Source organism: Temnothorax nylanderi, unplaced genomic scaffold (genome assembly GCF_030848795.1).
Source record: "Temnothorax nylanderi isolate EJ_2023f unplaced genomic scaffold, tnyl_v1.0 TNYL_tig0050_pilon, whole genome shotgun sequence".
Taxonomy (NCBI): Eukaryota; Metazoa; Arthropoda; class Insecta; order Hymenoptera; family Formicidae; genus Temnothorax; species Temnothorax nylanderi.
The window spans coordinates 579,943-605,258 of NW_027249112.1; the positions used below are offsets into that span (position 1 = coordinate 579,943).

Below are 25,316 nucleotides of genomic sequence, written 5' to 3' on the forward strand. Positions count from 1 at the left end.
TAATGCCGATCTTTCTTAGAGGAAATTTGATTCAGTGATAATTTTAATTAGCTCTTACAATACTCAACTATATAAGAATTATATATAATTTTCTATGTTTAGAAATTATCATTCTCTGTTAAAGGAGACTTAATTTAGATTTAGATAAAAATTGAAGGTTTTATTGTTCGTTTTAATTCTTAAAGGCTCCAGTTGCTTAGGACTCGGGAACTTTTAGTGTCTCGCGATATTTTCATCGCGATAAGTTTGCTTTAAATCGGCATGAGAATGCGAAAGAAAGCACCCGGGGGGGGGGGGGGTTGGGGACCTGCGACACTCTGCACACGATTCGTACGCTAGCTGTACTTGGAGAAACCGGCCAACGTGCAAATCGCCTGAACATGCATACACGCACGCACACACGTGTACGCAAAGAAGTGGACAGCCTGGCCCTGACACTCAGAAGCACCATCAGTTATATAGAGACCGCCGACTGGACCGCCACCACTACCATCGCCGATACCACCATTACGAAGCGCCGCCACCCCCCCCCCCCCCGTAACACATGGCGACGGCTATATCGCGGAGAACGGGTCGCGCGGGACGGGGGGAGGGTGGCAAACGGGGACGGTTTTTTAAATCTAGCCATCAAGGATCCATCCTGGCCTGGCTGAATGCCCGCGCGCCATACATCGAAAGCGATCTAACGCGACCGCGCGTATTTGTCGGCCGCCCATTATCCTCCTCGAAATTCAATTACCGGTACGAGCGTGAAACCTATTTTTGCGCCGGTCCAACCAACACTTCTTCTTGCATCTTAGCACGGCCGTATGAGTACGTTCCTCTTTCGTTTGGGCGGGAGGGGAGAAGGAGCAAATAGATAGATCTTAGTTTTTCTTTAACATTTATCACCTATGCTCATATCGCTTTTTATTAAGCTCGTTAGCAGTAGGAAAAGAATATTATGGACAGTCTTATTTGCATTTTGTCGCGTCCTGTCAAATTTTCTTCCACGATTATATCAAGCATTTTATTTTTTGCGTGCGAAATCGATCTCGACATTAATTCGCGATATTTCGATGCCGACAATTAACGCAACGCTTCTCTTTCCTTCTCACTCGTACGCGTTATACGATTAAAGTAATTGTATTCCACTGTGTTCTTCTCAATCAAGTTCAAAGTGTCGCCAGAGTTTTTTTCTTTCGTTTTCACGGGACGTAGTGCATGCCGAAAAAAAGGCACGCGTCCCTTGTTATCGTGGCACGTAGCCATTCATTAATTAAGTGTAAAGCATATGTAAAACGCACGATATAAAAATATAATTGCGCAACGAGAGGACGATGTACCGCTACTCTGTAAATTTGTCGATCGCCCATTATTCTCGTCGAAATTCAATTGCGGGGATGCGTGCATGAAGCCTGTTTTTGTGATAACCTGTGCACGAATCGATTTGTTTCCAGATGAAACTTATTTTACATTATTTATTTGCGTTCACTCTCCGTCTCTTCTTCATCTTCTTCGCCGCGCATCAATTTTCATCGTGCTTCTATTTTTGAACCACCATTGAAGTATTCTGCTTTCTTCTCTATCACCCTTATTTAATCTGGATTTATTCTTATCATTATCATTATCATTATCATGTTGCATTCGTGCAAAAAAAAGTATCACGAGCTCTCTTTGACATATATACCCTCGTCGCAATGCAGATCGTACTCTATCCGAGCGGAATATAAATGAGATGTCATTTGAAAATGTGCGCCAACTCTTATTAATCGTTGTTTTTATTAGATCGCAATTATAATAGCTTGGTGACTAAACAAATATTGGATGTATTATTTTTTGCGCATCGAGGGTTTATTTTTATTACGTTTTATATACTTCACCACTACACGTGGCACGTCTCCCACGAGATTTCGGGATCCCTTGTTTCCGCGCCATCGTCTCGAATGGTGATCTTTTTTTCACGAAAACAAGAATTTTTTCTGATTAATCGAGAGCCGATCGACCGCTCTGTGCATTCTCGAAAGCCCCGTATTGTTTATCCCGCGATTGGTAGACACGATTGAAATCTTTCTCTCCTGTCGACCTTTGTTCTTCGCCTCTTTTGATTCGGAATGTCCAGCCACAGGCTGCAACCGTCCATTTAAAATATCACGTACCTTTCAGTAAATCGTCGGGGATCTCCTTAAACGCTTCGTAATTTCATCCAAACTAATGCGTAAATCACCGTCGAGGAAAATAATGGAAAACTATATATTCTCGGAGGATGTAATTTAATTCAATATCGATGTCTACGCGCACACACACATACGGACGGTGCCGGTACGTGAATTATATAAACACAAATTCTGACAATGAGTCAATCTGCATGATACCGAAGCTGCAGTTATGGAGAAATTAATGCCAGCTCCTAAAAATAAGCAATTCTAGAAAGTCAGATTTAGTACTTGAACATAGATAGATCTCTACTCGTATGCATAATTACAGATAGCTCGACACAGCATTATATACAGCGGCAATCATAAATTCTCGGCGCAACGACGATATCGTCCTTTAGAGATTAAAGTAGCCTTTTCCCTAGTCGTCGATATTTCGACAAAAAGTCCAATAGTAAAACTATTTTAATTATTTATATGTACGGATCATGGTTATATTATACGTATTTGTGTTGAAAAAGAAAGGAATATTTCTGTCACATCGATTGAATTCTTATATCCATTTCTACCAATGCAGATTAACTTTAATCTTGGTTCATCTTACCTTTTATCTTTTTCTAATTCTTAGAACTAGAAAAAAATAAAAAGTAAGTTAAACCAAAATTAAAGTTAATCTGCATTGGTGGAAATGGACATTAGAGATACGATGATTTCAGATAAACGCGGCGATGATTAATCTGCTGTTGTTTGCAAAAAAAAAAAAACGGAACGATCGTTGCGACTCGATGTGATGAAAAAGTTGGGGCGTTTTGTTATGGCTGGTGCCCGGCGTAGCGAAAATCTCATCACTTAGGGCTTAATAACCAGAACACGCAGACTCCGGCGAGAACGCGCTACGCGCTCATTTATTTCCACGTCTTTTGCCGCGATAGTTTTCCCTCTTTTTGTCGCGCGTCCGCTTTTTCTTCCCTTGCTCTTCGAGTGCGAAAGACCAAGCGCGAAAAAGAGAGAGGGACGTTAGCGGACGGACCGGGCGGCCCCGGGTCGAGCCCGCTAAAAAACGCCAGTGCGGGCCACGATGACTTTCGGAATCATTTTTCAAAATGTCTGCCTCTGCCTCGAGGGGGGTGACCCCGACGGGCGGCGGCGGCGGGGGGCGAGGGGGGAGGTGGCAGAGGGGTGGTCAACCCCCGTGGCGTAGGGTGGCAAGATGGCGCCGCATGGTAAATCGATGGAGGCTAGTCACTGCAGGCGCCCTCGCTTTCACAGCTCCAACTCCCCGTTCCTCCCCCCGTCACCCCCAGACCACCACCCACTTTGCTTCCCCCTCGTCGTCCCCCTCATTTTCGAGCTTCACGCAAGCGCCCGCACCGTGGACGTCGAGTCTTCGGTCATCTAAGCATAATTTTGCACGGTTTCTAGCATAGTAACCTACGCCTTGCTGAAAAAAAAAAAAAATGTACAAAAAGACTTTTTTATTCTTTTTCGTGTATGGAAAAAAAAATCAATTTCCGAGAAAATTTCAAAATAAAAAAGTGACCAATCAATCTTCCTTTCCCGTTCTATTTTTTTTTCTAATTTTTCGACAGAAATCTCTAAGCGAATCAAACACACGTCGAAATGTACAAAAACTATAACGACATTCATTAATCGCTAATTTGCCGCTAATTACGTTAGAGCAGTTTACAAATAACGCGATAGGCGAGAGTGAACGAGGAGGCTCGCGGGGGGAAAATGGTAAGCCGATCGTGTCCCGATTTTTCCGATAAACCCATCTCATTTTAATATTCAACACCTGTAAACGTATCGGAACAAAGGCGATAGCCGCTGCAAATCGGAAAGTATTTGTATCGGATGCATTCCGCTGAGCGCGCTCTGTGTACAATAAAAATTTCAAGCGGGTCGTTAAAACTGGTTTTATCCCAGCGGCGCGGTGTATGCGGAGAGAAGCGAACCTGTTTGATTCTGTCTGAGAAATGTAACCGCCGAGGGCGAGAACTCGCCGCCGCGGCTTTTAAAAAGAACACACGCCACAACAGGTTTCCGTCTCTTAATCCTTCCGCGCTCGCTTAACAGTCTCTCACGTCGATGTGCAAATGAAAATTTTCATAGACACGTTAACGTCGCCTTTTCCCCCCCGCGTTCCCAGGGCTAATGCCGCGAAATTTTCATAAGCGCGCTAATTTCATTATACTAATTGGAATATTTTAAAATTTACGTAAACGCGGGGACCGCGCCGTAGGACTCAATTACGAATAAAAACCCGCGAGCACGGGGGGGAATTAAATGTCTCGGTGGGAAAACACGCGCGTTTAGGGGGTCGTATTTTCCTAGTCGCTCATGTAAGTCGTTTCTCGCGCACGTCGTTCTTCATCTTTCTAGCCGAGGTCTCAGACAGAACGAAACAGAACGAAACATCGGTCAATCAGGTCGCCCGATATTGTCCATTATCATAATTCCTCGTGAAATGCTTGACGTTGCTACTTGTCAACAATGCCCATTTGAGATTTATGCAAAATGTATTTCGAAACGTCATAGATAAGTGTCGATATAGCCGCACTGCAAATGTGAACAGTTTCCCTAATGTTCTAACGTGACAAAGCAACGTAGACGAATAAAGAGATTATTATTATCTTTAATATCTGTTTTGCGAGTGTTTAATTTACTGATATTTTAAAAATATAATCCAATGTCCGTTTCAACATATATTTTTCTTATTTCTTCTTTATATCAATAAGCTTTGTTAACTAACGTTTACTAGATTAGATTGAGTGTACGCTAAGAAAAAAGCAAAGATATTACATTTTTCTTGCTCGCTTGAATTTCATTTTTGTTTTTCGTTACACGTGACACGAAGATTAAGATGATTACTTTTTGATGCACATCTACCCTTTCACAATATCATATTATCGTTTAAACGGCCGTTCAATCTGTATATGGAATTTCAAGGCACTGTTTAAAAATCAAATTGTATATATAGATTAACGCTTATCATTGTTTTATAAGAATGATTGATAATGCGGATAACGCAATTGATATACAAATAATTGATTGTCCAAAATGAGGTTACAATCAAAGCGTAAATTGCATAAAAACTCTATTTACTTGATAGCTTAATTATATCATTAACCCGATATCAACTCGATGTAATTAATATAATAATAGAGAATAATAATATCTTTAAAATATTAAACTCTTTCAAGGGATATTGGAATGTGCGTAATACGAGCCGGCCAATCGTTTTATATTTAAATTACATGATTTATCGAATTGTTACGCTGTATTAATTTGCATTTTCGTATTTCTAGCGTTTTGTGTGTACAATTCTTCTGCGCGATATAATATCCATTAACATCTCTGTCGCGCGTGATTCCTCTGTCAATCTTTTAATTATTGATCTTAATAAAAAATCTTTGTCAATAACATCCGCTGATTAGCATATCGAATAATCTCGGTGAGGACAGAGAAAATTGATTTACGTCGCGAAACACAGATGCGAAAAAATGACAGATCTCAACAGGGCAATAGAATTGGATCGGTATGCGGATCAGATAATTAACGTTGAAAAAAATAAATGACGTCTTATCAATATTAAATCGATCTTGTTTTAAAGATTTACCGAGACAAATATTTCCTTGCTTAATTGATCCTTCTAAAGATACGCTCCGCTTCAGAAATGTGATGTGCATATGATATTCTTCATTATTTTTTCTTTTGTTATTTCCAAATCTGTAGCAATTTTTTCTAAATATTTCGGCTTTTATAAATTTCTATTTGTTTTTCTGGAATTAATTTCTTCTTTTTGACATTTTATTTACAGATTTTAATTACTAAATATGATTGAAATATATTTCATTAACTTTTCTAAATGCCAGAGTTTGTCTATAATCAACGATAGGTTTAGTGTCTTGTAATTAAATATATTCCAGATTTAGGCATATCAATTTACTTTTTGACTATACAAAATTCAATAATTATTTCGTATATTAATAACACTTTAAAGGTTCTCTAACCGATTCTTAACGATTTTTGTAAATGGAAAATATAAAAAACTCGAGAATTTATAAAATTGAATCACGTGCTCAGATAGACATTGAGTCTGTTTTCTTTTGTTGAACTGGCTGCACTAGTTCAGAGTTAATCTTTTTTACGACACATAGGAAAGAAAAAGAACTCTGAACTCCTGCAGCCAGTTCAACAATAAAAAACAGACCCATTGTCTTATTTTGTAATATGCTATTTGCTTTCGTGTTCTTTTTAAAAGACTTTGAAATTTATTGTGTCTACTTATCGATATGAGTTCACAAAGTGTATTACTTCTAAAAAGTTTTAGAAAAAGCTTCTAAAACCTTGAATAAAATCCTTTTCTTTCTAATCGCAACAGAATTTAAAACTGTTACATATATTATATGATATAACTTTGCTTTACGTTTTATTCCTATTATTTATCATTGATACTCAATATGTGTTAAAATAGTTGATTACAATACAAAATAGTACATTAAAATAGTTGATTACAAAAATGACTGTTAAATAAATACAAAATATAAATAAATAAATAATACATATTATTAAATCATATTAATTTCTAGGGATTAAAAATGCAATGCGTATTTTAACAAAACGTATGAAATTCAAGATTTCGATAAATTTGCGTAAATATCGATTATTGTAATCTGAACAGGACATCTCAGATATTATCAAATAATTGATTATAGTTACAGTATAACTGCAAAAGAAATTTATCTTATCGTTAAAATGGTATATAAGTATACCGACAGAACTCAGGCGCTTTAAAAGCAGTTGAATGTTCTGCAGTGTTAACAACAATTAAGCATGGAGATACGCGTTCTAATTGGCGCCTTGCTTGCGTGCACCGTTGCTGGTAAAAATAATATTTGCATGTTTATCTGTAAAAAAAGATGAATTTGTTGACAATTCTAGACTCGCGCATTAACTTTTTAAGATTCGAATAGAAAGACAATCGTTAATATTATTGTTTTATTTAACATATATTCTTCCTATATATTTTCTTTTTTTCATTTTGTATTATGCGATGTACAAGTTTCTTGTATCCTGATTGTGCAGGGCTTCCAGTGAAAGAGCAGGTGCTTCCTGACGATATTTTTACTTCACTGGATTACGAATTATTTCAAGATAAAGTAATGTACGTATACGACGACAACGGGAACTTGGTGAAGGTAACATTGGACGACGCCGGGAACGACGAAGATGGAGACGACGGCGATGTCGCAAGCCGTGTCTTATTCTTTCTGTATAATAAAGACAATGTTAACGATCCGAAGCAACTCTACGTCAATGACGAGGCTGCTCTAAAGAACAGCAACTTCGATCCTGCGAAACCAACGCGTTTTATAACTCACGGATGGACGAATTCTCGCAGAAGCGCAGCATGCACTTTAGTTCGCGACGGTATGTGAACATTTATCATGTAGCGTGGAAATATTACATAACGTTTTGCAATTTAAGATAATTATTAATAGAAGTTCGAAATATAGAACACTACTTTATTTTATATAAATGAATCCAATTCATGATTAAATCAGAAGACGATTTCATTTCTTCTGTGTTGGAATATCTTATTATGCTAATGTCTGTTGTTTCTTATGCAGCTTATCTTGGGCATAAAGATTACAACGTGATCGTCATCGACTGGGGTTCATTAAGTAGGAGGCCCTATGTTTGGGCCAGCAAGCGTGTCACGCTGATCGGTCAATTCGTCGCCACTATGATCAATTTTCTCGTGAAGCATGAAATGGATTTGTCGCACACCGTACTGGTCGGCCACTCTCTTGGTGCCCATATAGTTGGAATCGCTGCTCGCAACGCTGACAGCGATATCAGTTATGTCGTGGGTAAGTTTTTAATATTTTACACCTAATAGCATTTATATTCGACAAAGACATTTGACGCTACGAAAAATATATCTTACATCTTTAATATTCTGATTAGTCTTAAATTTTTGAACAGATAAGAAGCCTCTCTTTTTATCAAGCGTCATTAAATCTCACAGAGATTGAAGATTATATAACCGATTAAGAGAATTTTATTTCTCCCTTCTCTTCATGTAGAAAAGATAGTATATTTTTAATATTGATGCGTCATTACTTTTCGCAGTCGCGGCACCCCTCTCTTTGAGACTTATCAAATTTTTAAGAAGTTCGCATTTATCTTTCATGTTTGATACGCATTAGATGCGTATGTTAGTTCAGAAAGTTTTGCGATTCGCTTTTTATCTTCTTTTTCACATATATTGATCGAACGTCGTCATTGCTCGTTTCTTTCATCGAATATAAAAGTCGATTATGTCGATCTGATCAATTAATTACAATTATTAATTGACATGGCGCGAATTTATCGTTCCAGGACTAGATCCAGCTTTACCCGGCTTTAGTCGGGCCGGTCCAGGATCCATGATATCGAGCGACGATGCGAAGTACGTGGAGATCATTCATACTAACGGTGGTCTCCTCGGTTTCTTGGCAGCCATCGGAGATGTCGATTATTATCCCAACGGCGGCGAAAGGCAGGACGGCTGTCGAGTGGATCCCGGCGGCGCGTGTTCCCATGCTCGCTCGTACAAGTTCTTCGCCGAGTCTATCAACAGCGAGGTAGGATTCCACGGGAAGAGCTGCACTAGTTTCCATCGATTTATAAAGGGCCTGTGCAAAGACTCGCACGCATCCATCATGGGCGGTCACAAGCCGCTCTTCAGCGCCCACGGTACCTATTACCTAAATACCAATCCGTCGTCCCCGTTCGCGAGCGGGCCGCTCGCGATGCGACGCTGATGAGCGCCTGGAGCGCGATCTTGAAGGATCGGCCAGACTAGACGATCAGCCGTCAGCGAAGATTCTGAATTTGGCAATTCATCGCGGTACAGGAAGGAGAGATCCGCGTCGAGCTAAACTCGTTTTTCCCGGCAATCGATCGGACGCGCGTTCACGGTGCGTAATCTCGTTTCCGCCCGCAACGGCTGTTTCGAGCGCGAGTATTGCAGGCTCTCTCGCCGGGATATTTTTATACCGTCTAAGCCGGGGCTGCAAATCGTTTGGACCACCGGGAATCGTAGGCGCTATTTATCGAAGGAACAGGATGAAGTATCGTCGCTGTCGCGCGACGTTTCGCTTCACCGTCGACCTAATTACCGGCGTAAACGGCGGCCAGCGCGTATTTGTGCGAAATACGTCTCGTGTGACGTAAAATGCATCATAACGTTATATTGGAAATGCAAAATACCGGGAGGATACGCCCGACGTATTCTCTAAATGCGAGTCAAGTCGCGTTAAATGCACGTATCAAATTTCCTGCCGTTGTTCATTCTTTTCCTCGCAGCGACTCGCAACGTATTCGGTGCGTGTACGCTGTACGCGTGCAAACATTCGCCGGAGACGCACGGCCTCTCCGAATGAAAAGCGAATTGCTCGGAGCAGCCGCGGTTTTAGTCGCGATGCATTAAATTTTATCGTAATATAATACATCTCGCGTATATCGTGCATAGCAACAAAAATAACAAAGCGATACGGAAAACAGTTGGGTTAAACCGTGCGCTGAATTTTAGGCTCCGGGCTGTTTCGTGTAAACAGACATAGATATTTATCATTTTGACGTAATGCACGAGATGAAGTTTTGAAAGAAAAAGAGATAAACGTGATCTCGCAAAATAAGGGAGATCGTCCCAAAAAGTGAGTGTCTTCGTCGATATTAGAATAGATGCGAACGTTAATCGCAGGAACGGCTGATCTTCAGGACATGTACATATATAGTCTATTAAAAATGTAAGTAAAAAATATTCCCCATTCCAGATCTACGACGCTTGATTGGAAAATGCACGATCATTTTCATGATATTAGCAATGCAATGAAATGTGATGAAATTTATACCTGTTTATAACAGAGCACTGATGTACAAATTATTATATTTTTGCAAAGAATCAAGCGGGTACTTATTTTATTACTCTAAATCCAAACCTATACAACTAGATAATAAATTATCTTTAGTCATAATAACAACAATGATCACGACGCTATCACCTAAAAATATTCTAACATTTCAATTAAAAAACTCTTTTTAAATTTATTGAAAAGAATCCGAAGTAAACAAATTGTTTTGTAAGTTTTGAAAAGAACGTATGCGTTGAAATGATTTACGTAGAAGTAGAAAAAATATTTTTATTATCGAAATTATATAGATGTTTTCCGTTAATATGTGTGTATGTGTGTTAAACTATAACATATGTTAAAAGTACTGCCGGAAGAACACTCAAAAGGTATTAATGAATTTTTTTATGTTACGGATTTGCAATTGATATAAAATATTCAGCCCGAAACGATTGACTCTCGGCGCTAAATCGCGATATCTACAAGTTCGATAAGGCGCCGAATGTTTCTATTGCGGATATACGCCGGGAGTATCAATTGTTCACACTCGCAATTGAAATATCCGCGATAAAAGTTGGCGAAGCCGGGCCGTGTTTCATTAACGTGTGAACAATGGGTACGCCAGATGCAAGCCGGCCACCTGAGTATGAATACCACCTGACGTGAATAAGGATCCCGAATAGGTAGACCGAAAAAATTCTGATGCAGGACGTCCCAAATAGGAATATATCTTTCTTGATCAGAAAGGCATTCCTTTAATTCATTTAGTTAATCTATTAAGGTTAACATCAATCACATTAATTTTTAACCATATCACAAGTGCCATAGAATAATATGTATCATCTTTTCAGTCATATAACTACAGTCTTATCTCATATATTATTACACATTCTGCGATTTCTCATGCCGATATTTCTGCTCGATAAGATTAAATAATATCAAACTTGTTGGTAAACTAATACAAATTTGGCTATCGATCCAGAGTATTAAAAAGTCGGAAGAAGTATTATATAATGTAAATTGTTATTTAATGTGGGTAAACAATTTATCATCATGTTAAACATTATTTTATTTTGCATGATCTCATCCTGCTCTCTGCGCGGAATTTGTATTTCATGCCTGGTGATTCTTCCATTTTTTGCAATGACGAGAAAAAAAAATTCATGAAATAACTTCTTTATTTTTCGTTTTAGAAAAAAAAACGTGTTTTAACATTCGAAAGCGTAAACTCTTTTCGGATGAAATATACAAAGTCTCGAGATCCAGATACAACTCACGCGGAGAACGTTATTTAATTGCAGCGGTAATAATTCTTTTCTTGTCTGATGCGCCTGTCCGAGGTGTAGGTCAAGATTAAAACCCAAAATTGACGTCGAGGGAAAAATTAAAGTTGTAAAGTTTCTGGTATCTATCAACGCGAGACGGGTCCATATATCAGCATACGTAGCGCTCGCTGCCTATGTCTCAGCCGCGAAAGTGTTGTCCTTTCGATCGTATTCGAGCCGCGAGCGCGTCGGGGACGACTTTTTCCCCGGCGCGAAACAATCCCCTTGCCGTTCATTTTTCTGAAAGTATCGACACCGAACGAGAATTTATTTGCTCCTTTTAAAGTTGATGTTGTCCAAGAAAACCATCGCGTGTATACACGCACACACTCGGATCTGTGATATTTCAATAAAAGTATTTAAAAACAAATGGAAAATATATTTCTAATTTTTTTTTCAACTGAAAGCCGAAAGAGAGAAATGGAATAACGCGTAAAATGATCAAAATGATTAAACCACAATCACATGAAAAGAGAAATGAGCATATATTTTATCCGCGGCGCAAAATATTCTATTGTAATGTTTATCGATCAAGTATTACATTATCGGTACATGTAAAATACCAAGAAATTATGTATAAAATAATTAATTATCGCATTATAAATATAATTAGTTATCGCAAAATCGATATGATGATTATTATGGATAATCTAATCGCGAAACCTCGCGATTTTACGAGCACAAAATGTATACAATACGCGCGATCATCGTCATAATATTGTATTATCTTCAGCCGGAAGCGATTTTTCTTATATCGAAACCTCCAATTAGGGGAGGCGGAATCAAGCTGCGAGTATGGAAAACGAACCAGGTTCCGGCGGTCACCCTTCGAAGGTAGGTAGGTATATTTGATAAACGCCGCACTCCATTTTTTGTTGCCCTTGTGGCGACTCGTTTGGTGACCAGTCGTGAATGTGAGAAACCGGGACGACAAAGGGTTCTAAAAAAAAAAGGAGCCACTCTTCGAGGGACGCGCGTGCATACGTACGTGTGCCCACGTACGCGAGACACTTTTTTGTTCGCGCGATCTTAGGAAGCGAGAGAGATGTCGTCGCTGTCGTGTGTCTTAAAAAGCGTACCCGCGCGTTCGACGTCCCATCAGAGAGATTAATCCACCCGGAATCGTTATTGTCGCGGTGCATTTTGGGGTCCGCTGCCATTATCGCGCGCGCGAAGTACTTTACCTCCCGCGGTATGTGTATGCGCGTGTATAAACTACATAAAATAATTGCTAAATGAATCGCCGCGCTGTTTTTCCCGCCATTTAACCGAACTTATTAAGCGAACATTTTAATTAACGCGGCGATTAATCACGTAGATCACACATCCGGTCATCACGTTTATACGCAAATATATTATTTACGCATTTCCAAAGAGTATCGCTCCAGTCCATCGTATAGCCGAGGAAATGAACTGATAATTGCATTATACACATAATTGCGCCAATTATGGCCGACTTTTGACGACGAATTATACGAAGCTTTGGAAACGTTTCCCCCGGCGCGGCGGAGCGTCGTCGGGAGAACGTATAGTATGCGATAGTATAAAATCAGGTGCGCATACGTACACAGATGAAATTTCATAATCGGACGTAAGGGGTGGCGAGAGGGAGCGGAGGGGGAGGGGGACGGGCCACTCGAGAAAGAAATCGTAGGGCAAGTAATGGGAGAGCGCGGGCGACGAAAACGCATAATTTTAGATCGTAAATACGTAACCCGAGCCAGGGTGGTCGCGCACTTACGTTTAATTGGTTCTTATGACGGTCATCTTAATTGACCGTGCGACTATTATCGGATAGGATTACCGTGTATTTATACGGTACCTTATGGTCTTTCGCTTATGTGACTCAACGTCGACTGTAGGACGAATAGGACCCGTTTGTTCTCGGAAGAACAACCATGCCACGTTCGCAGAATCGATTTAATCGTACGTAATAACTAAACGCGCGTACGCGTGAATTTAATCACCGAGATAAAAAATAATGCGCGCGCTACGAACAAACGATCCATTCGATAAATTAAACCGTTATTTATATATTCGACAAATTTTTCGACGTGTGCACGTGGCAACTTTGAATTTTCGAAAGATCGCCCACGCGACGAGAGCTCGTAAAAGATTCGAGCGAGCAGCCCGGGTTCCATTAACGAGGAAGCGCGCGTCTGAATAAAATCGTATATATGACGAACTTGCCGGCGCTACACGAGGTTTTCCAAAAGTGGTCAAGGTGGGGCTTGGGTGGACAGGTCGTTAATAAAGCTTGAAGAAGGGCCATTAATCACGGGCTATCTCGGAGTCGAGCTCGCTCGTGTAAATACCCGCGGAGATATTTACCCAAACGCGCGTAAGTTGTGCGTACGCTCGTCGCCATCCGTCCCCTTTCAGCCCCCTCCATCCTGCGCCCCCATCACGCGTCTTCTACGATGATCAATGTAAAGAACTTCGCGATAAAAAACGAGAAAAAAAAGCGCGGCCGGTGGAAGGAGGAGGGATAGGGAAGCACCCTCAGTCCAAATATTGGCTGTCCATTTATCAAGCGCCGTAGGTTTCGATCCGCGCTAATTAGCTTTCCTCCTGCGCCTTTCTTCGCCGATTCCGCTTCTATCGCGCGCGCGACAACTCGTGCATAACGCTCCTTTATTTATTGCTCTTTTGATCTTGGGGCTCGGACGCGTTGATAAACGACCGGTTCATATCGCGAATACGATTCATCGGTAACTACTAAATCACACGTTGACCAATGGGCAGCATATTGGCCCATTGACTCCCGTTTTATCGTAAGAGTCGGGAAACTGAGAAATAAGACGCCTTAGAAAGAACCATGTTGAATCTTTTAATGCGATTCTCGCCTCGATTTACTTGATTGCCAGCTATATAGCGCTCTCTTTCGTATTTTAAACTGAAGAATTATTAAAAGATATATATTTACATTGCAGAAGACAGCGATGGATGTAACATTATGTGCTAAAGAAGCCATAAATCTTCCATGGAAGGTTCTCTCGTTTCATCACGGAAAGAATGGTTTTGCTGAAGTATCTAAAAATTTAGCTACATACAGATCTGAATAATTTTGTTGCAATATCAAAATAATTATGTAGAACACTCAAACTGATTGCTAAATTTTTAGACACTTCAGCAAAACAGTTCTTTCCGTACAAATAAGCAAACTGCGTCAAATGACTCATTTTAGAGTATGACTGTGAAATTCTTTCGCTAAAATGCTCTGTCATCTGTTCTTTGTGGCGTCAAAACTCGAACGTCACAAGTTAGATCCTAAAATTAGCCGTATTACGCACACTTTCGACATATGGCCTCTCCAAGTTCAAGATAAGGCAGATATCCATCATCCGGCAGATCCAATCACGATCTTTGATACGTGAAATTCACCGGGGGTCTCCAAGTGATTCGTAAGTCCGTTTATCTATTATTCGCGGCGAACACTCACGGTTAACAAAGATGGCTGACTACAAACGCGTAGCCGGCTTGATGTCTACGAATGTGTGTGCGTATTCATTTGCGCGCACATGTACACGTACACACATTCACGCACACGCACACACACGCACACATACACACACACATATATAGGCATCTACATACAAGTACGTACGTGAATACGGAGTCATCGGGAAGCAAGTACTCGTGTAGAAGACTCGAAGTCGCCGATCGCCGTCGCCGAAAAACCGCATCGGAACGCGAGCGAGACGCGATCGCGGGCAGTACGGATTGATGCACGTACGACTGGCTGGTGATGCAACATAAATTAAACTGCATAGGTCGCCTGCACACCCCAATCAGCCCGGTGTCCCATGGTCATCGTGCAGCATTATCGGGCCGCCGCCGCCTGGATACGTGTGTGCGTGCGTGGGCGGGAAGCGCCGCGTATGGCACGCGTACCCGCGCTTTTGTATGCGGCAAAAATTGGCATTGGGCAACACGGGAGGGTTACCGTTACCCTCCGTTTCGCGACTCGTATCGACACGCCGACGGGGATAACCGCCAAAAATACCACCCCCTGTCGATCCCGATCACGCGCTCGCTTCCTGCTTTTTCCTCCCCCGCGTTTCCCTCTTTCCTCCCCTCGGATGCGCGATTATCGCGCTGATTCGTGGCGAGCGATGCCTCCGTGAGAAATCTCGCGTTTCTTACACGCTCTGCGAACAGATCGCGGCTAAACGCGTTTATATTACACCATATTTCTTAATTCTTGTGTCATTCCAATTTCGTTAGGTCAGAGATAGCGGGTCTGGAATTAAAAACAGAAACAGAGCTTTCCGATATTCAGGAATTTAGAAACAGTATGAAGTGGTTGCTTGAATATTTCAATGCTCATGAGCGGAGCAGCCGATGGAAAATCCTCGCGAAGCGCCATGCTGCTAGAAATATTGCACGTGATCTCGAGCATCGAGGTAACGAGGCAACAAATATTTTTCGATATCGTCCGACAAAGAATCGGAAACGTTGTCGGAAACAAAAATGACACGACCGCTTGCACGCGCACTCCACAAAAGTGGCCAAAACGGAAAAAGTGGATCGGGAGACACCATCGGGATCCGAGTACCCTCGGAGGATGCGTTGCGCAAAATTGCATTTAATGTTGCTAGCGCATCAGGCCGCCGAGGCAAAAAGAACGCGCAAGCGAGGAAAATACGGATGGGGGAGCGAGCGCGAGAGCGAGACAGAGGGGGACGAAAATACGAAATGAATGTGCGGACGACGAAGATGGGGAGCTGACAAAAAGAGGACGATGATGAGAAACAGAGACAACGAGAGAGGGAACGTCGCTACTCTTTTAATTGAAAACTCGAGTGCCCTCGCGATCTTAATTAAGAGTCGAAAATCTTTAGCCCGATCGATTGGACAAACGGGGAAGGCCCGATCGGTCAGCCTCGCCCTTTGGCAATGATCACTCGCAGCGCGAACACACTTTACGCTATTTCCGCCTTTCGCTCTGGCTCTCTTTCCGTTTGAAGTATTTGAATCAATCATTGCGAAAGAGACACAAATCAATCATATTCTATATGAATGGTTAAAAATATTAATATTTTCTAGTGAGACATTACATCAAATTAGAAGCTATGTTAACTGAAGATATTCAAACTTTATCTGCTATAATTTTTGTAACAATTGCAAGAATGATCACTTTACACTATTTTCCACCTTTCGCTCAGGCTCTCTTTCTATTATTTGAATCGATCATTACGAAAGAGACACAAATCAATCATGTTTTATATGAATGGTTAAAAATATTTATATTTTTTAATGAGAATTATATCATATTTGAAGCTATGTATTAACTAAAGATATTCAAACTTTATCTTATCTGTTATAATTTTTGTAATAATTACAAGAATGATCACTCGTACACTTTACGCTATTTCCGCCTTTCGCTCTGGCTCTCTTTCTATTATTTGAAATATTTGAATCGATCATTGCGAAAGAGACACAAATCAATCATCAATCATATTTTATATGAATAGATTAGAAATATTTATTTTTGCTAATTATATCAAATTAGAAGCTGTGCTAATTGAAGATATTCAAACTTTATCTTATCTATTTCAATTTTTGTAACAATTGCAAGAATTTTCTTTTTGCTTCTTCAAACTTTTCCTTTTAGAACACATGTCTTTTCTCGCGGTGTCCGAATCATTTCTTTCTCATTCTCTTTATCTCGGGACTCTTCATTTTTATCGCTTCGCGATAAGAGAAGTGCGTCTCTCGCGAGTCAACGCGAGCTTTATGAGTTAGGGGGGACAGGTGGGAGGGGGGGGGGGTGCGAGATAGCAAGCGCAGCCACTTCGCGAATCTTGACGAAGATATTAAGCGAACGGAACGCGCAACGGAGGAGGCGCCGTATCGTTCCGCGATGCTCGAGCCGCTCTCGAGCGGCCGGATGATCGATACTCGATAGTGCATCGGCTTCGCTTCTCGTTTGTATCCGCGACAGCGTTATGCAGCGGCTTCCTCCGTTCGGCTAATTTCAACGTAAAGCGAGACGACCGCCGGGAATATCAATAACGTTCGCGGCAAAACCCCCGCCGCGCCGCGCCGCGCGATTCCGTTGCTGGGCTTCTCGTTGTTTAGATAATAGACTGCGCCATTATATCGTTTCGTATAATGGACCTACGTGCGTTTTCGAACGTAAGCGCGACTGCGGCAACGGCCCGGCTTGTTCGCCGAACGCTTTTGCGGAGGGATACGTTATTCCGAAATTACTGCTCTTCTCCGATATTCAACCGATACTCATTATTGTTTGAATTACGAAGATTTCGATTTCATCATATTAGTGCGTTTGTTAGGTGAATCCTATCATTTCTGTCGAGCGTTCTGCAGTGCTTCGTGTGTACAAATGAAAAGTTTCATCATCTTTGTGTTACAAAAAGATAAAAATATAATAGAAATCATACAATTGTACCTTTCTGTATATAAAACGAGAATATCTCCTTTTTTATATATTTTGTAATTAAAGTAATATTTAATTTAAAGAAATATAATGTTATACAATAGATATAAAGTATCTCTTCGTTCGTATTTTTGTAATTATAGTAAATGTTATTATTGAGTCGAGTGATCTGGCAATGTGAAATATCGAAATAAATGTTTTACTCGATATGTTAAATAGAAGAATAAATAGAATAAAAAGGACGCCTAGAGAATGCAACCTGCGGTACAAAGCAGCGTCGAAAAAAGATCGTTCCGTGGGTGCTCGTCGTAATTCAAACTTTTTCGCTTTCGATGAGTTATTAATTTGTGTTTTTTGCGTTTTTTAAATTTTTGTTTTTTCATATTTTTCTATGTTTTTTTACAATTATTTTTGTTTTACGTATTTTTGTTTTACGCGAAATGAGTTTCAGGGCACATTCACCCTTTCATCATCGATCCGATTAGGGACCCTCATTGCCGACTTTTCCTTTTAGAGATTACTCGGAAGCACATAATGCACATGCGTGAACATTGATTAGTTGATACATTTACTAACAGATGGCACCATCGACCTGCTTAAAAAGGGGTCAAAGTATTGTCCGCGAAATTGTGCGGGAGTGACGTTGCCGGAAATCTATTGACTAACTCTGAGATTTCGTGAAAGCGGCGTTACATCCGCGGTGAAAGACAATAAAAAATATAAAATTGTTTATACGAGACAACGTCGCGACATTAATACGTTTTTTTTTTATATTTTAAGTAACATTAATAAATTCTTGATATATTGCAAAAATTATATTATTTACACGGTAATATTATTTACTATACTGCTAATTAATTTAGTTTAACCTAATTTCTACAATATATCGGAAAAGAATGCTTTTATTGGAAAAGTAAAGAATTCCGTAATAATACATCTTAAAAATAGCTCAACCTAAAATATGCAGATAATGAGCTCAGAAATAGCGTGACTTATAAAAGATATATTATCTCTCTAACTTTTTAAATGTAAATACGGTTACAAAGGACGCCAATGATAATGCCAATAATAATGAAAGTAAGCTGCTCGATGCCTTGAAATAAAAGCGCGCATTCGATCGAGTTCTTGAGAAGGTCGCAATGTTTTTCCCGCGACAGCGCCGAACGAATACAGGGGGGATGCAAGTTCGAAGTTTAGCAACCCTTCGGTAAGGGTGCATTGATGTGAATAGTCTACCCCTGTCCTTCGGGGGCCAATGAATTCCGCGCACTGATAATCACGCGTGTCAGTATGCGTGAACCTACTTCGTATGGTCAAGACTAACTTGGGTTACCCGTTCGCTATCGGAAACCGTTTCCGAGCCTTTCGACAACGTCGTGCGTGTGTTCCCGCGTGTACATCATTCTGGTAAATCATTTTCGGGCAAAGGCAACTTTTAGGAATGCGCAAACGTCTGTCGATGTTTTCGAGAGTGCCGTAGATTATTCACGGTTTCACTCGTGCTGAATAATGGCAGCGTTCTAGTAGCTATCCGTATATACGAATCACTTCTGAATTCTACCAAAATGGATATCCGGCTTCCAACGTTATCTCTCAGCGATATCAGGCTGATATTAAAATGCGCGAGGTATCGATCCCTTTCATTTCGGTACATTAAGAAAGGATTCGGAAGTGTCCTGTCAACATACAAATCGGTTCGCCTGTATTACAAGACTAAATTCTTAACAACGCGATAAATCTGCCTTCTCTTTTTGATCAAAATAAACAATAATGAAAGAATAATTAGCAGTATATTAATATTAAGTATACTTAATATTAAGTTGGAAATAAAACAAATATTTTTACTTATATCGTAAAAATATTGTCTTATTACATTTGTAAGGTATTGACAATGTCTTTGTGGTGTTACTACAACCTAATTTGGCTAATTATATCGTTATTTGACACTTTTTTTCTTAACTGATATCGCTATAGATGTTTTATTGGAAACGATCTATTTATAATACGATATTTACGCTCAAAATGCAGAATTGCAGGAGGGAGGTTGAACCATCGTGTAAACGGCAGCACACAGAATCATGTGCACAGAGTTATATGTCTGCAGAGACGACAAATAATCATTATTTGCACGTCAACTGTATAACGCGAATTTATTGAGAAATTAAATTTAAATTATTTATTATTTATTTATCATCCGAGCCAGTTAAATTGTAATTATGTGGTAATTGAATCAATCAGTTACCATTAACTTCTATTTTATAATAAAATATGTTATTAACTAATAATTATTACCACATCACAAATAAAGTATATAAATTTATCTCTCGAACCGAATTTATCCTCGAAGGCCAGCCGTGTTGTATTGCAGTTAACATTAATATATGCATCTAAGATTCAGAATTCTTAGAATTCGAGATCTTAGAATTCGTACTTTCCTCAAAATGTAAAATATTGTTTAAATATTACACTCTTGTATTTATTAATATTTTCAGATTGTTTTAAATAAGTATTGAATATATTTTTATTAAATAATCCACTATTTCACAATGTTTCTGATACATCTATCTCTGCTACGCGTATACACGCGTACTGTTCTCAGTCACGCGCGATATCATTGATCGCCATTAAACGACAAACGCGCAAGTCTTCGAGATTTATTTTAACATATATGTTCATGTTAATTTGTAATATCCAATAAAATTCAAATTCTCTGTGCAAACAACTATAGTAACTTTTTTTTATACTAGAGAAACGTTTGGGGTATCGCGAATAGGAAATAAATACAGGAAGGAAATCCAGAACTCGTTTTCCCTCGATTTTTGGTTCGTCGATATATCGCGACAGGCCATTAATTCTGCAAAGGACATTTTCGTCGCGCAGTCATCGACGATGACCGACGTCCAGAGGGGGCATTAAATATACTGGACGCATCTGGACACAAAAAAAAACCTGCGATATTTGCACGCGGCCATTTATAACCGGCTAGTCCTGCCGCGCGGCTACTTAGCAGATATTTTACAGTGAAAAGGTACCCTGCGGGGGAACGAGTTCAAAAGTTCACGTGAAAAACAGCGTCAGGAAATTGCTAGGAAATGGCCGGGAGAGCGGATGGTCACCCTTTCGACGGTGGCTCGTCCCTGCGCCTTCGGTCCTTATAATAACCTAAACAGCTGGAAGAAAGGCCTTTAAAAGGCCAGCACGCGTCAGACTTAAAAAACGGTCGACGGCGGCCTCCACCGGCGTGGCGGAGGGTGGCGGGGTGCAGAGGAAATTAAGACTTCTCCCTGCGCATCCCGCGCTCGAACGCCTCTGTTATCGCTTATTACTCGAGCCTTCGTACGCGTTTTTCGTCGTACGTGCGCAATCCCACGAATACCTGCGATTATTTGCACAGCTGCAAATAATAGAGGCATCAATTGAACGACAAAGATGTCATATATTTATTCTCAAATAATATAGAGTAGTCTCTACTAATGTGTTACCGATATTAACGCATACGCAACGAAATATTACAAAATATGATTATTTATGAAAGAGCTTTATTAAATACTGCGTTTGACTAAATACAACCGAGAGCGGCAGCCAGCCTTTTCCTCCTCTCCCGGCGTTGATTATTGTATGAATAAATTATTAGCGTAATACAATAGAGGATATAATTTATCTCAATGATAGTTCGACCGCATAAAACTACCATTGCTGTTTTAACGTTACATTAATACATTATGTAACATAGAAAGATTTCAAATATATCGGGACTTTGTCCCGGTCTAATAAAATTATTTTTTTTATTTTTCAACTTTTTATTTTTATTTTATTCTCAGTGTTAGTAAGAAGAGAAAACAATCGATTTGCGTTATCTGATTTCATCGATCGCGTAAACCTTAAAAGGCCGAAACCGGCGGTGGGGATTCTCGCTGCTCCGTTATGTTGCACAGGGAATTCGGAAATACGATTCGCCTAAGATAGTAAAGCCCGAGATTACGCGAGACGCAATATAACTCGACCATGAGTTTGTTTTGCCGTTTCTGCCGGCGATTTCGCCGTAAGATCAATTTCTTTTATCGCAGATAAAGATTATTACCGCCTGGAGAAAGCCGGCTTATTATTCCACCTTCGAGCATTCGTCGTTCTTTATTTTCGAGTGCTTACGACGTCGTGCGCAAGTTTCGTACTCAAAGTTGAATCACGTACGTTCGCGCGCGCGTCAGTCGTAGTAAAAAAAAAAGATATATCTCGAGCGAAGATAAAATTGTATCATACGCGACGCGAAACCTGGTAAAATAAATATTTACCTTGAGATAAATGCGCGAAGGAAGAGATGTCACGCTCTTCCTTTTCTCCGACGTTTTCATTTCGTAAGAGAGACCGAGAGAGGCGTCGAGGGAAGGAATAAACCTGCGTCTGACTTTCCCCCGATTGCTACGTCGTCCGCGCGCATTTTATCCCCGCGGTCATTCCGCCTTACCTCCCCGCGCGGTCGGGAAACGACGAGAAATCAATTTACAGTAAAACGCGGATGTCACGAAGCGACTCTGCACCGTCGCGTCGCCCGCCTTCGCGGAAAGGCGCGGAAAGGCGAGGATAACGCGCGGAAACGCGCGCGCGGCTGGCGGAAATAATACGAGTGTCAGGAGGAAAGCTTCGTTCCTTTTCTCGCCCGTTCTTTCCCACTCTCGCGAAACTTTACCGGCGTTCCTTCTCCCCGGTGGCGGACCAGCGCATATTTTCTCTGCTCCAACTTTTCGCGACCCGGCTCGAAAGAACGGCAGCTCTCCCGGCAGCTCTTCTCGCGGTGTCAACCCTCCTCGCTGCGGAAGGATTCATATGTCGTGCGACGTTGTTGCGACAGACCGCGAGAATAAAGCGACGCCGTGCCCTCGATTTCACCTTTTTACAGCCGAGAAATCCTCTTACACGCGGGGAGATAAAGAGCCGCGTAAACCGTGGGTGTTCTTCCGCGGAGATTTGTTACGGCCGCGCTCGTCACTTCGATAATATCGCGAGCTTCTGACTTTAAATGACTTACGCCAACGCGAGCGTACTCCGCAATAAAGACGAGTCAATCTTAGAGAATGCCTGGCAAAAAATTGCCTGCGTTCTTATTTTACATGAATAAATCTAGAGTATTTCGCAGGTTTTTTTTATCTGTATTGTTGAGTTTTAGAAAAAAGCACGCTGTGGCTGGTTGTCACGATATCGAATATACGGATAAATGAAGAAACTACGCAATTATACACCGCGATGTTATAACGAGGAAAGGCTTTCGTTATCGTGATATTGTCTCTGCGGAGGGGTTTATAATTTTTCCCACTCTTTGTCAAGATCTACGAACATAGATCTTTACGTAATGTGTTGACTATGATTCTCACGGTATTTGCGCAATTGATGAAGCCTGATGAACGATAATCGATATCAGCGACGGGCATAAACAGACGTAGACTCATAAAAACTTTCAAGGTGCACTACACACTCACATACTTAAAGAGATTATTAATAATATTAAGAGGCTCAGAATATAAAAATATTCAAATTAGATTAGGCAATAAGAGCCGATGTGCAGTCGATAAAATAAAGAGATTATCATTCTATATTTCTACGCACCAATTCTCTATATAAGCTGACCGATCACCGAACTGATTCAGTTTGAATTTCACTGAGCTGACTACAGGTGAGGATACGAAAGCTTCATCTCTATATAGTTTAAAAGTATTTTTCTACTTTCTCAATAGTTCTACATATACTTTATAAAACAGGAAATCTCTCAAGCAATTAATCAAAAATGGGGAAATTCATCGTGCTTCTTTGCTTTACGCTTCTCGCAATGACTTTAGTCATGGCCTGCAGACTACCCGGGCAACTCGTAAGTACCATTGCATGATATTATGTTTTAAACTGTAATATATGTGTATCTCCACATTTTTTTATTAATTCATATATTTGTTTCGTGAAAACCATTAAATTAATTAATATAACTTAATAGTATACTTTTTAAAAATATGATGGATTCTATATATGTAATTTATAGAGATGACATAAATTGAAAATTTAACAAATGTAGTGAGATTTTTATACTTGATTGTTATTTGTATATTATATATTTATGTATATGTATATACATATGTATATATATACATATACATAATATTTTAATCCGGTGTATTAATAGTATATTGTGCACCAAGAGGCGAAAGTAGCGTTTTTCAGACGAGTGTGAAGCTTGCCGCCCGAGCCTTCGGCTCGGGCGGCAAATCACACGAGTCTGAAAAAGCTTTCGCCTCGAGGTGCACACGATATTTTTCACAATACCTTTACGGAAAGTTCGACTTCCATGCCTAGAGAGAGGCGAGAGTGGTCAATTTCACGCCAAGGCGGCATATAGCGGGCGGAAAGTGACCACTTTCCACCCGCTAAACAGGGAGGAAAGTGGTTACTTTCCGCCCGCTATGCCGCCTTGGCGTGAAATTGACCGCTTTCGCCCCTCTCTACAGGCATGGAAAGTCGAACTTTCCGTGGAGGTGTTGTGAAAACATGTTTTCTGTATGTAAGGAACACGTTCCGTCTCTTTCCTTCAAGTTATACACAATTAAGCAGAATAAAGAAAGAGTAAAATATATTGCTGTATAAAATGTCACATTTTGAATATTTTAAGTAGTGAGTAATGACAAGATTTGAGTGTTGATTACAGGGAACAATTTTATAAATGTGTGGATAATACGGATTAAGTCAGAAGTGACGAAAGTGCATTGACCTTAAGTTTAAATAATTAAGTTATGTAATACGAAAGACATCGTGCAAGATAATAATCTCGCGTAATCTTTTTCAGTGCCAGTATGATGCTGATTGTTGCCGGGAATTTATCTGTAATCGATGGGCTAAAGTTTGCACCATCCGGACCAGAGGACTCGGAGACCCAGCAGACGCAGGAGTAGAATGGCCACAACATGAACCTGCCCCTGCCCAATAATCATAAATGATAGCTCGACCTGGATTTTGTTGCGTAGAACTATGATTTAATCTTGATTGATTTAAAAATATGTGAAAATTTACACAATAATTGGAAATATACACTTGCTTAGTCATTACCCAGCAATATACTCTTTATGTCTCAATGACTAAGAACCCTTCTTCAACATTATCAACCAAATTGAAGTCGATTTGTTGAACAGCAAAAATAATTCATTTCATATGATAATATTTTTATAAAAATAAGAACGTACTCTCTGGTATTTCATATTAGAAACAAGTGTACATATATATGACGTAAATTATAAAATAAACAACCACGATAATCAACCCATGTAATAAATAAATAAAAAATTATATAATAATATTAAATTACAATGTCTTTAGTCTTGTTACTTAAATTATATAATATGGTGACTGTAATTTGCTGCGAGATAAATTTCCTTTTTAGTTTCCGCTGGAATATGCAACTGTTGCAAATTGAATAATGTATGTTTGCTTAAAATATTTAGCAATAATTCATCTTATCTTGAATAGCCAGCGGCGATATTTGATTAGAATCGAAAGACAATTAAATTTGAAACGGTAT

General features: G+C 40.0%; 1 protein-coding gene and 1 long non-coding RNA gene across 3 annotated transcripts; both read left to right on the forward strand.

The window, feature by feature from the left end:
- The first annotated feature begins 6,932 nt into the window (after positions 1–6,932).
- On the forward strand, positions 6,933–10,089 carry LOC139772497 (pancreatic triacylglycerol lipase-like). The gene is made up of 4 exons (XM_071706232.1): positions 6,933–7,020; positions 7,224–7,568; positions 7,769–8,011; positions 8,523–10,089. The coding sequence occupies exons 1-4, from the start codon at positions 6,972–6,974 to the stop codon at positions 8,945–8,947; spliced, it is 1,062 nt and encodes a 353-aa protein (XP_071562333.1). The 5' UTR covers positions 6,933–6,971; the 3' UTR covers positions 8,948–10,089.
- A 13,198-nt stretch (positions 10,090–23,287) lies between these two features.
- On the forward strand, positions 23,288–25,099 carry LOC139772498 (uncharacterized). 2 transcript variants are annotated; one of them, XR_011718137.1, is made up of 3 exons: positions 23,288–23,432; positions 23,518–23,624; positions 24,588–25,099. It is a non-coding gene; the product is annotated as an uncharacterized lncRNA (long non-coding RNA). The 2 variants fall into 2 exon arrangements; XR_011718138.1 differs by having other exon boundaries at positions 23,418–23,432; positions 23,494–23,624.
- The last annotated feature ends 217 nt before the right edge of the window (positions 25,100–25,316 follow it).

Coding starts and splice junctions, on each gene's coding strand:
- LOC139772497 (XM_071706232.1), top strand. CDS start 6,972: ATGGAGATACGCGTTCTAATTGGCGCCTTGCTTGCGTGCACCGTTGCT. Junction 7,021..7,223: donor GCTTGCGTGCACCGTTGCTG/GTAAAAATAATA, acceptor CTGATTGTGCAG/GGCTTCCAGTGAAAGAGCAG. Junction 8,012..8,522: donor CGATATCAGTTATGTCGTGG/GTAAGTTTTTAA, acceptor TTATCGTTCCAG/GACTAGATCCAGCTTTACCC.